The 15,167-nt window shown below is 35.8% G+C and overlaps 1 protein-coding gene across 7 annotated transcripts in view; it reads left to right on the top strand.

Annotated features, from left to right (window-relative positions):
- Nucleotides 1–4,299: 4,299 nt before the first annotated feature.
- The window catches only part of LOC118733768 (WW domain-containing adapter protein with coiled-coil homolog), a 199,080-nt gene continuing 188,212 nt past the window's right edge, over nt 4,300–15,167 (top strand). For 3 of the 7 annotated variants that reach the window (XM_036463312.1, XM_036463311.1, XM_036463309.1), the window contains exons 1-2: nt 4,360–4,932; nt 14,657–14,690. In XM_036463312.1, coding sequence (XP_036319205.1) covers nt 4,892–4,932; nt 14,657–14,690 — 75 coding nt within the window. In that variant the 5' untranslated portion in view covers nt 4,360–4,891. Of the gene's footprint in view, nt 4,933–5,232; nt 5,643–14,656; nt 14,691–15,167 lie in introns of those variants that run through there. The other 4 variants (XM_036463316.1, XM_036463314.1, XM_036463313.1 and 1 more) reach the window with 4 other exon arrangements.

Raw genomic sequence — 15,167 nt, 5'->3', positions numbered from 1 at the left:
CGAAAAAATGTCCGCCCCCTTTTTAAATAATTTATTCTCCATAATTTTATCGCAATTGGTACGTAACGCCTCAGCTATATGCCCATGGCATATGCATATCAAACATTATCTGAAAAATGTCAACTATAATTAAATTATTTTCTTCTTACTTTTTTACGGTGTAGTATAACGAAGTTCCAACGTTGTGTAGAAACCTTAAAAACCCTAAAGTAAATTGTTTGTGTAAAATAATATTACAAAGGTTCAAAATATCGTAGAACAATTTCGAGTATAAAAATGTGCATGTTTTTCATGCTCTGTATGGATCTCTTACGATTTCAAATTGTTTGAGCGGTATCTATAAAAATTATAACTAAGAATTACATTTCGATTTTAAATGAATCGCTAAAAAAAAAATCATATATCGAGTTATATTTTTTTGATCAAAAATAAAACTCATTTTTCGAGTGCTATTTTTTTGTTCTAAAGTAATAATTATTTTGTGAGTTATTTTCTTTTTGGTTAAAAATAATCATTATATTATGAGTTTTATATTTTTGATCAGAAATAATCATTATTTTTTTAGTTTTATTTTTTTCATCAAAAATAATGATTATTCTTTGAGTTTTATTACTTTCATCGGAAATAAAACTCATTTCTTGAGCATTATATTTTCTCTCAGAAATAAAAATTAACTTTTGATTTTTATTTTTTTTTTTAAGTTGTAATTTATGAATGAAATATCCCTTTTAATTAACAAATAAAATAATAAATTGAACATTTAAAATCAATCAATAATTTACACCAACATTCATGCAAATGTACGTACATACATATGTACAATACAACAATAACAATTTCATTCATAAACGCATGCGCATATTCTTCAAGGTCAAACTCATTCATTCATAATTCAATGGACACTCATCTCCCCGCAAACGCATCGCCAACAAGCGCAAAGTCTACGCGAGGGTCACAAAAATTCTAAAATGTAAAATTGAAGAAATCATAACCAGTCAAATGAAAAGTTGCAACTCCGCAGTCAAATCTTAGGTGGTTTGCAAAAATAACTTATCTCGAGCTTAGCCATTATTTCTCTAAACTTCTAAATCGCAGTGCTCCTTTCAACTTTCGAATTATTAATTAGTGGCTTGGGATTTTATTTTAATAAAAAACAAAATATATGTACATACATGTTTTGCACAAATGGCCCATGATATTTTGATCTAAAGTCAAAACTTCTAGAATGTAAGAAAGACGGAGACAACTTATGTTTCCCATTTACGCGTTTATTTTTTGCATGAATATGAACAAAAAATTGGAAAAAATGTATTCTTGCCCTATGAAAACAAAACGTATGCAAATGTATATACAAATTAGGGCATTCAATCCCGGGATTCCGGGATCCCGGACACTTTTCTATGTTCCGAAATCCCGGGACTACAGCTCCGGGATCCCGAGATTTTCACTAATTCATTTACAGAATAAAAGAGATGTTGAAAACGAAAAAAGGAATTCATTTGACGTGAAGCACGAGACATACAGAAGACCAAAATTTGGATTCAAAGTGAACTTGAGCCATTTGCACTTGGAAGTGAATTTCAGGACCTGCCTGAATAACTGTACTGGTTCAAATATTTTGTGCAAGAACTGTGTAATATCGAAAAATCTGGTGGCAATTGAAAACACAAAGCTTTTACAGTGTGGTAGGAGTTGGTCTTCATTTACTTTGCTGCCCCTTTTTGGAAAAGAATTTCTGCAAATATGAGTAAATGTTTTTGACAAGTAATATATATATTTTAGAACAAAAATATTTAAACATTAAATTACTATTTTACTAAGGCGCATTATGCGGGAAAATTTTCCTTAAATTCGGTCCAATTTTCAAAGTATAGTGGAACCTTTTGCGATACTTAGGGCCAGTTTTTCAGTGCCAGTTTAAACTGAGATTAAGTAAACTGAGTTTAAATTGAACAGCTGACTGACATTTGATTGGCTGATCTTAGTTTAAACCAGAGCGCGGAGGCTTTTATTTAAAAAGTTATTAACTTTTAAAGTTGCACAATTCACCATAAAAATTTCATTGATTACATGGAAGTGGTGAAAATGAACACAGATATTGGTGCTACCAGATGATGAGCATAGTAAAAAAAGTGGGGGGGTTTTTGTATACACCTTATATTGAAATACTGTTTTATATAAAAATAGCGACGCAGGTGAAGTATTGATTTTAATAAAAATTTTCATTTATCGAATTATCGATTTTTATAAGAAAGCGCCGCAGGGAAATTTTATGATTATTCAATAATAGAAGTATGGTTTTTTTTTAAAGCGCCCGACCACCCAGGCTCCTTATGGGTCCCTAGGGACCCCTTAGGCAAAGAACATAGTGACGCGACAAAGAGAGCGACAAGACATTTTCTGATAATAGCGAAGAAAGAGACAAGAAACGTCAAAACATAGTTAAGCAACCATCAGCTCAGAAAGCAACGAAAACAATTTTTTTTGTTTTCGTCGCTATGCTCTTCGCTTTTCGCTTGACTATGTGCTGCCACATTGAAAAATAAAGGTTTGTTTTTGTCGCTGTTATCCGAAAATGTCTTGTCGCTCTCTTTGTCGCGTCACTATGTTTTTTACCTTAGAAAAATTGCCGAAATTCCAATTTGTACTTGCGTCCACATTATTTTTGCGTAGAATTCCTTCCTGCGTAGGATTATAACCCTTACCAAATAGAATTCTCCTTTTGGTGTGCACCGTGTGGGTAAGGATAAGGTAACTAGAATTCCCTTTCTGTGAGGTAAACCTGGGGCTGCCGACCCAGTGATGTCCTTATGCAGAGCTCTTTGTTTAACATATTTTAAAAACACATTACACTCATTTATTCCCTATTGTTATCGAGATCATTATGAAACTGTGGTAGATTGTTGAAAATCCCATCGTTTTAATTTGTTGAATTTTCGACCATGTGGTAGCACCTTTTATATTCACCATCTCAGCCATTTTGATTTGTTTGCTTGTTTACTTTGTCAAAGAGAAGTTAAATAATTAAACGCGTTTTATATTGTTAAAAAATAAAATAAAATACATTTAATGTACACATTGCAAAGATCATATATTTATAAAAATATAAGTGTTTTTCATATGAAACTTTGCAAGTGAAACTGCAAAGAATTTACCAACGAATTAGTTAAATAGTATTACTAATAATGGTAAAAGAGCGATAAAAAATGTAAATATATACGATTCTTAACACCCCCGCCAAGTTTCATGACGAAATTCGTTATAGTTTTGTGGAAATAGCCAAAAACCGATGTAATGGAAAGCCAACCCGCAAAAAGTTGTGATGAAGTCGAAATACCGAAAAATCTCGGGATCCCGGGATAAGAATTTTTACATCCCGAAATCCCGGCATTGGTTAAAGGCTTCGGGATTGAATGCCCTAATACAAATGCATCGATGTTATATTAGGTTAATGCAATTTGTATATAATAACATTAGTTTTGTTAATATGCGGCCACAAACAAACTTTATTCATCAAATGGCTCGTAACATTACTTTTTCCACACTTCTTGAAATGCATTTCCTGATGAAAACAAATTATAGGTACAAACATATATAAATACAAAGATATCTTATTAAACTAATGCATTTTTATATTAAAGTACACTAACAACAATCGGCTCTTGTTGACAAACACTGCACTTACAAAGACTTTTTATTAACATGGACACTTTCACAAATAAGCACCTCCGTATTTTACACATGCACGAATATTCTATATTTTGCACCTTAATTTATATATTTTCTAAATTAAATTAGATTTTTTCAACCATTTGTGCAAAATAACCACAGAAATTCACATTTGCCGCTTTTCTTCTGTTTTGCTTCTTTTCAGTATTCGAAGCGAAAAAAAAAATTTGCCGCGGACAGAGTCAAACCGGAGGCGAATTCCTGTTGCAAACGTTTCAGATACGGTCAAAATCGACGCGGCACATTTTTAAAGTACCGAGTTGTCCCTTCTTATAAATTTACCTTCGATGAATTAAAAATTCATTTACGAAACTTGACGTCAAAATTTCCTCTTGCAAACGTTCCAGAATCACTCGCTACACTTACGTTCTTTGGTGGCACATTTTCAAAGTAACGAGTTGTCCTCTAAGGTTGCCTCCAGAAAAGTTGCCGTGTGTAAATGAGCACTTAGCGCCCTTGCCCAACACTTACTTGGTTTCAGTGCAACCGTGCTTCTATCAAAAATGGCGGCGAAGAGAAAGATTTCACCACACTACCACTCCAATAGTGTACTCACTCTCCCACCACGGAATATTAGATAAGTTAAAGGGAGAAAGTATAAGTATTCTACGAAGATGGTGGACAGCAGAGGAGCAAATAACACACACGAGAACAACCAGAAAAATCAAGTGTCATATCAATAGGAAAAGCAAGCAGCGCAGATAAAAGAAATTTTAGCCCCAATTATAATAAAAATTTCTTATCCAATAATTTGCAAAAAAGTATATAAATTAAAAGAAGTTTGTAAGTGTGAACTGGGACGTTTTAGATAAAGTAAAAAAGCGAAGAAAGTCTTTAAAAACTGCTCGAAAAACGTAAGCAAGGGCGAGCACGTTCCAGTAGAGCCGTATTGAAGTTTCGCTTTTTTACCGACGACGAAGTTTGAGTCGACGACGTCCCTCCCAGAAAAAGTGATTTCTGAGGAAAACGAAGAAGTTTTGAAAGCCCAAAGACTTGGTTTCCACTTGATATAGCCAAGAAAAACTTGGGTGAATATTTTGGTCGAAAGTAACCAAGATAGCGGTAGAATTGTTGAGTAGCGCAAAAGAGCACTACATATTTGTCGAAGTCGGGTGCAGCGGCGCAACGAAGAAAAAAAATTGGACGAAAAAACTTTGCATTGATGGTAATGCATGCTAGAAAACCACAACGTGTGAACGATGGGTAAATTGATTTTATATTTATATTTATTGAATATATTTTGCAAATATCTTATGGGGGTAGCAATTTGCATCAAAGGGTCAGGTATACACAATACCTCGAAATATCTTTGCGGACGCAGGCCAATGCACAACAATTTTTCACGAACAAATGGGGTAAAATTTTTTTGCTGGCATTTTCCCGTTGTATTTCATTCTCCGGCCATCCGTGTGGCTTTGATTTCATTGTGTGCTTTGCATGAATTTCTTCTTGCACCTTGGCTGATTATCTGCTGTTTGTCTACTTCATCAATTCCGATTGTCTTGTGTTCCTACATTCGTTCTTTTCCAATTTCTTCTGATGGAATATCATAAGGCGAAGAGGAAAAAATGTCTGAATATTGAGACGACTAAGATTTATTTAAAGTTATCACAATTCTGTGCAATGAAAAATTGTTAAAAAATTGTTGAAGAGCTTCTAAAAGTAGTTTGCTTCATGCTGATAGCAATATTTTGTCAAAAGTATCGGCATAAATATATAAATAGTGATGGACGACATCTAACTCTGGGAATTTCCAATTGTACATGGTTAAAAAGTACATATATCTATGTATATGTACTGCTGCTGCTGCCGCTGATGTGATTTCTACAACTGCTGCACCTTTCCATCACGAATCGTCGTTGACGTTGCCATTACTTAGCTTTAGCCTTTGCTACATATTTTTCTCATATGCGGTAATTATTTTCAACAATTTTCTTTTACTTCTGTATTTTTCTTCAATCAGAACATATAGTAGCATATATATTGATATAAACCATTAATTAACTTCATGAGTTGCAGATGATTTCGCTCGGGAAAAAATTTCGGTATTTGATAAAGTCTGCCAATGTTAATAGTATGTCCGCCCACTGCCGGTTAATATACATATTTCTTGCTTATTTCGTTTACGAAAACGGAAATAACCTAAGCACAAAAATGTATGTAGAAACGTAGTTTTTCTTTTGGAATGTTGTTTATAACAAAATAATTGCGTAAAATCATAAATGAAGCACATTTTGCAGCCGCTGTGGTGCAGTGCGGGCTACCATTCCGCAGAGCCTGGGTTCAAACCTGGTTCAACGCAACTCCAAAAAAAATAAAAAATAAAAATACGGTCGCCACTCGGCAATCAATGGCAAAACCTCCTAGTGCAGGGGCGGCGAAACTTTATATATATTCGTGCCATTATTTCCAAAGAATTATTCACTGTAGCCATTTCGGGCCAAAAATAAGCCATGACTTATGACCGTGAAAAAAAAACGAATTAGGCGTCTCTTAATTGTCTTTGTGTACCTCGTCTGCAGACAGCTAATATGTATGTCTGGAATTGAATTCCAAGTTTTCAAAATTTTAGTATTAGCATTTTTGCTCATATTGGGCGACTCTAATTCGATTGATTCTAACTGTTTGCTTGTTTCGCCTAAGTTTTTAGTCCATATTGAATTACACTGGAACTCAATCAGCTGCATTTCAAAATCTTTCTAGCTAATGAAATTTGAAATTGGTTCAGTTTATCAAGTTATATCGTATCAGGATACATAATAAATTTGAGTGTCGATAAATCCTTGAATTCATAAAACTTCGATGATATTTCGTCCATGAGTGAATTTATTATCAAAGAAAACACTTCAGTGACTTCATCTAAATCCAAATCTGAATTTTAATTTGTTAAGTTTGGCAAAAATTTTTAATTTTTGGAAACCATGGGGCATATTCATTGACAAAATAAAGACGACACTAAAGTTAGTTGCAGCTTTTTGACAAAATTATTTATTTATTTATTTATTCATTCAAATTATTTATTTATTTATTCATTCCATAATCAATGTAAGATCTGCCAAAAAAGTTGCCATTAAATTTAGAGTCAATATTTTTGAGAACTACGCCCATTATATCCCCAAGGGAGGCGAAGCCATGCCTTGGGCACAAAGCTTATTGATGAATGATGCTTATTGACGAATGTCTTATGTGGAGTTTGTTGGCTGCTGTCTATATTTTTGGCTCTTCTGACCAGTTTTCTTGGGTGTGAGTAGATCTTGCTTTGATCTCCAATTTAAACGAAAAAAAGAAATTGTGTAGATTTGGTAGTATCCCAGAAGATAATTTAGGTAGGCCTTCTTGAGTAAAGCCATTCTATAAGGTGAAAAAAGTGCTTCCTTGTATGCCTTCTAGAAGGGATTATCCATTTACAATCTACGCGAATTCATAAATTTATATTATTTAGCATTACAGATAAATTTCAATAAACATTAAGTTGCAATAACACATATTTGATATGAAATAAATAAATAAATACTTCAAAGTTGTATGATTTTTATAAATTAAAGAAGCACCTTTAAAAGGCCTCTTCCAAAAGGCCTTCTCAAGTACGTCCTATAAAAGCCCTTCCTTAGGCAGCGATTTCAATTTGTGCCACTCCATTCAAAAAAGACAGTAGAAAGGAATGTAGAGTGGAACGCCTCCTTAAATTATCTACTGGGATACTACTACTGATAATTGAGCAAATGAGTCCTCAATTAATACCGTACCCAAATTTTTTTGTTGCGTGCCATCAATGGGACGCGTGCCTGAGGTTCGCCATAACCTAGTGTATTTCTGCCATGAAAAACAGCATCTTATAAAAATACATTTGCCGTTCGCAGTCGGCGTAAAACTGTAAGTCCCTCCCCTTTATGTGACAATATCAAGGCGCACGTCAAAAATCGGAGGATCGCCCAAGCACTTAACTTATGTGCAAGCGCCAATCTATTACTTTTATTATTATTAATTTAAGCGGTTCCGTACGAAATCATTCTTTAGTGTTTTTTATAAATCTTAGAGTAAATTTTGCAGAAGTGCACGATCTTCAAAAGTGACAACTCAAAATTACAAGTTCGTCAGAAAAATTAAACCTGGAAGGTCTTCGCTCTTTTGACCCTATCTGCGGGCTTGTTAGTCGGAACGACTAACACCAACTTCGAATTTAAATAACAAACATAAAACAGTTAAAAAGGAAAATACACTTTATGATTTTCCATTCTTTATATCTTTTAAAACATATTAACAAAATATTAAATATTCAGGTCCCACACACGAGTTTTGAATTTGTCTTTTGATGTTTCCTATGTTTGTTGCTTTTTATGTCTTTTCATTCTAAAATTTTCATACCTCAGAAATATCAACTATTGGAAACAAGAGCTTCAATCGTTATAGAAAAAGATGTTACTATGAGCGGATTTTATTGTGTCAGCAATTAATCCGTTAAATTTAAAATGTTTCTACAACATGAAAACGAACGGTTCTGCCATTAAATCAAAGGGAGAATTTTGACAATATAAACCCGCATATGTAGAAAGAAACTAGTCGTTTTGTTATTGTAATAGCGTAAAAATATACCAAATAGTTTTTGGTGAATTTGTTGGGTGACAGTCCTTGTCCAAATATAGATCCCGAGTTTTCCGATTTCGTAGACCCTACCGTCGTGGTAACGATTAGTTTTAATATACTTACATACATATGAACTAACTAATACTCGTACTAGTACATTTAGACAGCAATATACATAAACGAGTCTAAACTCTACATCTCGAAAGTATTCTGATGAAGAGAAATACGCCTTTGCTTCAGAAAAAAGAAATGGAAAAGCGGGGCTAAAGTGCCGATTTCATGGGGGCCGGTTTTGCATCATGCTGTTACCACTACAAAAATTACTTTTTCGCCAGGCAAGTTTATACTGGGAGAGTATAACCAGCCGATATTTAAACCCCCGATATACCTTCCAGAGAGGTCATACGCTGAACTTAGAAGTATGGTTCAGTGGTCTCTTTCAATTTTCCCGACTCGGCTAAAGAGTCCTTCGTCCTAACCTTTTAATATTTTTTTTTACAGTTTATCAACTGAAAGGAATGAATAAAATGAACAATTTTCGAAAAAGCTTGAAGGTTTCCTTATCTTTCGAATTTGAACGCCTGAAACTCAAAAAGTACTATTACGATTGACACAAAAAATACATCAACGCAATTAGGCTAAATTATTCTATCGAAAGGTATCCAAAGAAGATTAGTTGTATTCGCTTTTCTGGAGTTTTTTTCTTGACAACAACTGCAAAATACCTAGAAAAGAGGTTTTTGCCTATATCTCGAAAAGGCTTTTTTTGGGGAAATAAATGGGATTTATTTCCATGTTTAGCGACCCTTAATTAGTCTAAAAAAACACTTTTTAGCGAAGTCCTTTTTTCGTGTAAAATAGTGAATTCGTAATGTATCTATTTTTTATGTTTTCTTATGCGTTCAATCGGTGAATAATGAAACTAGCGCCCTTTCTAGCTCTTTTTTCTGAAGATTCTAGACCTAAATTTATAATTCCTCGCAACACTGCTCAGCAGGCAACGAGGTACTAACTAAATAACAGTATTTTTTCGAAAGACTGTAAAGTTTTGGGTAAACAGCTTTCAATTCCTCCCAATCGTCGATGATATTCCGCTTTAGTTCTACTTAGGATTTAAATAAAAACTCATTTCATTTTGTGGGGGACCCAAATCATCTTTTTTTCGCCTTCGTTTGTGTACAAGATATTTATGAGGGGCCCAAAGATCAAACTCATTTTCTATTGATTGTAGTGACGACGTGCTACCCGTTTCCGTAAGATCATCTGCGCACATTATTTAATTTTTTTTTTAAACCTTGGGTCGAGTAAAGTTGATGCAGCTAGCAAAACCGAATGTTCGATGGATGGATTTTAGACAACTACAGAAGTCATATTTCTTGAAAATATTTTTACGATTATTTTACAATTAATTAATCGATTGATGAAACACAAAACTACGATCCAATTAAATCGTAAATTGGGCAAACAATCAATTAATTTAATCAAATGATTAATCGCTGACATCCCTACGTAGAAGACATGACCAGTCGGTTCTACGTAACCGGAACGACCCCAATTTATATCAGCAAAAAAAGCTGTAAAAAGGGCCCATATAATAACTGCGTAATCTAGTTTTGAGCCTACTAAAGGGATAAATAATGATTTTCTGGTGTAGGGATTTCCTTAGGATAGCCAGGAAGCACATAACAAATATGGTTAAACGAAAAACTTCCTCAAAAACGATACCTAAATCAAGACAAGTTTATTCAATTCGTTCTGCAGAAAGGAAACATCAGACAAAGCATTTATTTCAGGAAAGAGTTTAAGGCATAGGTTAAAATCTGAAAAATTTGAGTGACTAGACTGATAACAAAGACTGGCAGATAAAGATATATCCAATTTATATATAATTCTAAATCAAATGTAGCATTCGCAGTGTTGCCCTTATACACATAGAATATAAACTAAGTAGGCCTTCTTAAGTGAAGAAGGTCTGAAAATGTGCTTCCCTGCATGCCTTCTAGAAGGGCTTTTTGCAATTCACGCGAATATGTAAATTTATGTTATTAAAAAGTATAAATGAATTTAAATATGCATTTTAGATTGCAATAAAACATATTTGATATGAACTTTAAATAAATACCTTAAATAAAAATGCTTTTATAAATTAAGTAAATTTACTCGGCCCCGCCTTGCTGTAGCTCTATATCTAATAAAATGGAAATATAAAAAATTGAGGAGAACTTATATGATTTTCTTTGCATTGTACATCTATCCTTCTTCTTATTTGGCGCTGTAGCCGCCGAAGCCAGTTACTCCCAAAGTGGTCCACGTGGACCACCAGGGGTCCACAAGAGACTCGTGGGCGTCCACGAAAATTCATCTCAGCCTTAAAGGCCACCTGCATAGTAAAAAGAAACGGATGTTGGTATAACACTGATTGAGGCAATGCGGAAATTGCAGGCTACAGGATGGTACGCCACCATTACTTTTGTTGAAGAGATTCTAGAGAGAGATAGAATTCCCTGAGGGGGATACTGGTTATGCTTCGGTCTTCCAGGCATTTGCAATCCCCAAACCCATAGACTACGTGGCGGAAAATAGGTGGAGGAAAAAGTTTACGCGTCTACAGGTACAGCCAAGCTGCACTTAAAGCATTGGCCAGCCCTCCATCTAAGTACTTAAAAACTAGTTCGGCAATGCAAGTCTCGACTAAATTATGTTGGTAAAGATAACGAGCTTGCTTTACTCTGGGTGCCGGGCAACTCGGGAGGGCCTGGAAACGAGACATCTGACTCTTTGGCCACAGTTGGCTTAGATCAGGCATTCCTCGATCCGCAACTCCCCACTTCGACCATCGAAACCACCATAAGAAACTCGATGGATACTTCGTTTGGCGTAAAAAGCTTTGCAGTTTTGTTGTTTCAAGTTTTGTGTTTTAAAAATGGTAGTAACGAATATTTTTGCATCACTTTAAAACTCGGAGCGATAAAAATGAAAATGATTCCATCAACACAAATAAAGGATTTGACAAATACATCACATGCAAATTCATGAGTGATCCGAACATGTGAGCAGTTTATTTAGTGTTCTTAAAAAATATAAATCCTCAGACGAGATAGTTCTTTCATGCCTTTACGAGCTCTGTTAAACTTGCAAGTGAAATCACATTATTTTAATAAATAGAACACAAGAAAATATTTTATTTTTATTTTTGCCACTCGGAATTTAGTTTTGGAACTCACCCGCGATGCAAAATTACATCGTTAGATTTAATCTTCACATTTTTTGATGATCTTTGGGAATATGGGTCCACCGAAACCAGTAAGGCTTTGATAGGGGCCTACGACAAAAATAAGTTTGGGAACCTCTGGCCTAAGCGATTTTGGCCGAGTTCAACAAAGCACGCCCGTCGTTTCCTTCTGTCTTTCTGTGGGCAAGAATGATTCTGCGTTGTATTTCGATGCTGACATTATTATCGATGTTAATGCTGGTTCCCAAGCTAGCGAAATTCTTCACTTTCTGTTTAAGATACTTCGGCTTGTCCTCGTTTACCATCAGACCCATTCGCTTTGCTTCCTTATCCAACTTGGAAAAGGCAGAACAGACTTCGCGGTTCTTGTTACCGAAGATGTTGCTGTCATCGGCGTACGCCAGCAATTGCACGCTCTTGTAAAATATTGTTGCTGAGCGGTTCAGTTCTGCAGCTCTTATTATCTTCCCCAACATCAGATTAAAGAAATCACATCAATGAGAGTCGCCCTGTCTGGAACACCGTTTGCTAGCAAACGGCTCAGAGAGGTCTTTCCCAATTCTGACAGAGCTGCTGGTATTGCTCAACGTCATTTTACACTGCCGTATCAGTTTCGAGGGTATGCCAAACTCAGACATCGCGGATTATACGCACCTTCTTTTAGTGCTGTCGAAAGTGGCTTTGAAGTCGACAAACAGGTGGTGAGTGTTGATCTTTTTCTCGCGGGTCTTTTCCAACATTTGGCGTATTGTGAATACCTGGTCCATGGTGGATTTGCCAAGTCCAAAGCCACACTGATAAGGACCAATCAGTTTGTTGACGGTGGGCTTCAGTCTTTCAGACAATACGCTCGATAAGACCTTGTAACCTATGCTTAGAAGGTTGATACCGCGGTAGGTCGCGCGAATGCCAGGGTCGCCTTTCGTTTGGATTGGGCAGAGTACACTTAAATTGCAGTCGTCGGGCATGCGTTTTTTGACGAGGGGTGACTCCGAGGATTTTGGGGTTATGGTATTGTTTCGCCATCGACGTGAATACCCAGTTGTAGTCTGACCTCCTTCGTCCAGGTGGTGAAAAGCGTTGCCGAGGATTTCGTTGGGAAGAGGGTAAGGCTCTTTGCAGTGAAGAAGCGAGAAAGCTTGGCGAGATAACCGTTTACTTTCGAGCACAAGTAATCAATTCCATTCCCGGACGCCATAATCGAGCCATCATCAGCATAAGAGACAATAGTGACCCCTTCTGGTGGTTGAGGGAGCTTTGAAATGTAATAATTAAACAATAGCGGGGATAAGACACCACTCTGTAATACCCCCTGTTTAATTTTTCTCAGTTTGCTAGTTTTGACCCTAAAGATTACTGACGAGTGTCGACCACTCAGGTTATTCGCCGACCACCGTTTGAGTCCCTGTGGCAGTGAGGTGGCTTCTACATATATCTTGTAGCAGCGTTGAATGACTGACAGTGTCGCCGCCTTAGATAGCTCTCGCAAGGGCGGTTCGGTTAAGGCCACGAGTTATCTGGGTGTTTATGGCGTTAAGTGCTGTTGTTGTGCTGTGTACTTTACGGAACCCATGCTGATGCTTCGCTGGGGTCAGGTGGTTTGTGTAGTGCGTGAGTAGAAGGGCCTCTGGTGTCTTCGCTGCCAGGGAAAGGGGGGTTATCGGGCGATAAGACTCTCCTTTGTTGGACGTTTTCCCCGGTTTATGCAGTGGGACCACTCTTCCCATTTGCCAGATGTCTGGAATGATGAGACTGGCCATAGACAGGTTGAGGACCTTGGTTAAATAGTCCACTCCCGCAGGACCCATATTTTTTAGCATCAACATGCAAATTCCATCGGGTCCTATGGCTTTGGAGGTTTTCGCTTTACCTCAGCGCTGGTGAAAACAAGAGGCGCACTTGATTTTGGACGTTTGGCTTTGTCCGCGGGAGGATGCAGTATGAATATGTCCGCGCGCTGCTTTTTGCGCCCTTTTTGTTGTGCCTTATAAAAGTTTTCGTACACGTTTTACCTTATACTCCTAGTACGTGCTATAAAAAATCTTGCTACAATACGCTGAATAAATATTTTGTCCATGTTATCTTTTCGTAGGGATTTAAAGCGATTACAAGCTTTCTTGACTTGGCAAAAGTAGTTCTGAAATAAGTCCCTTTTCGTGTCCATGCTCCTCAACCACTTACTATCGATTTAAATTTAAAATAAATAATGCTTAAAAGTTTCCAATTAGTAGATGAAGTAAAACTTAAAATAAAATTATTGGCTATAGTGTATTTCTGAAGAAACTCTTAAGATTGTTTAGGTGCGACAGTTATTATTTTACACGCTGTATTTGTGTTATATTTTCGTAGTCATTTTTCAACCTAATTTTGTAGGAGTAGAAGATTTTTTTTATATGACTGCAATTTTCGTCGTCTTTCGAACCCATATTGTTTATGTTTTTGCCGACAATCCCAAATTGTACACATCGTCGCTCTCTTTTATTGATCATGGATGTGCGTGTGAAAAAACAAAACATCCCTTGGGAAAAGGGGAAAGCATTACCTTTTCCTTCCAAGAAAAGATTAACAACTACGGTTGAACGAAAAGAAAAATAAGAAATGTGAGCGAGCAGAAAATGTGTAGTTTTCACACACAAACAAAATAAAAAGTTTGAGCATTAGCTTAGGTATGTCTATTTTCATGTTATCTCATAAGCTGAATGGGTGCGTGTTCGACAACCAAATTGTTGGTCACGGCTTCAAACCCTGTGGCACGGGCATTATTATTTGTCTATAAATTCATTTTTATATTCTATTTATAGTTTTGTAAAAGCATGCGACACATTACTTTCGTATGAAAACGCTGTAGATAAATCCATTCATTTTGAATTCCCAAACATTACCTTTTGCCACTGGGATATAAAATACCTAAATGTTTGTATGTACATAAGCAGGTGACGTTTTGTTTCAACCCTTAACAGCAAAAGCTGAACTATATTTTACTTGTTGCTGCCCAGTAAAGCTTGCTCAAGCATTTACACGTTCTACATAACCTTAAAACAATGATATTAATTTTACTTATATTTGTAAATATAACGAATGAATTTAACCATCTTTCCTACATCTTTTCAGCTACTTCGAGAAGCATCAGTCGCATTCGTATCAGGTGAGTGATGTTGAGCTGCAAAGGTCATAAATAATTCAAGTACATATACTCATAGTACATACATACATACATACATGCATATGTAGTGCATATTTGCGTTAGCCCAAACACGCCTTTGAATGATACTTTCCGCTTATTTTTATCGCCACATTCAACAACACTTTTAATTTATATATATCCTAATATGCCTATGTGAGGATTTTTCTTCCTTTCTTCTCAAATCAAGTACATATTTGGAGTGCGTCCATTTCTTTTGCATATTGCTGTTTGCTTACATTTTTTGGTTAAATACTTTTGTACGTTAGTTTTTCAAATAAATTTTTTTATCGCTTTTATTGGAAATATTGCTACTTAATTTAATTTTAAAAACTTTAAACAAATGAAAATATGTGCATATGTACTTAGGAAGAAATGTATACATACTTCATATACTATACATCGCATCAATTGAAACCGCAAAGCAGAATTTCTTTTTAA

Source organism: Rhagoletis pomonella, unplaced genomic scaffold, assembly GCF_013731165.1.
Source record: "Rhagoletis pomonella isolate Grant_MI unplaced genomic scaffold, Rhpom_1.0 Rhpom_scaffold_00002, whole genome shotgun sequence".
NCBI lineage: Eukaryota > Metazoa > Arthropoda > Insecta > Diptera > Tephritidae > Rhagoletis > Rhagoletis pomonella.
The sequence above is the reverse complement of the archived record's forward strand: the minus strand, read 5'-3'. Positions and strand labels throughout refer to the sequence as shown.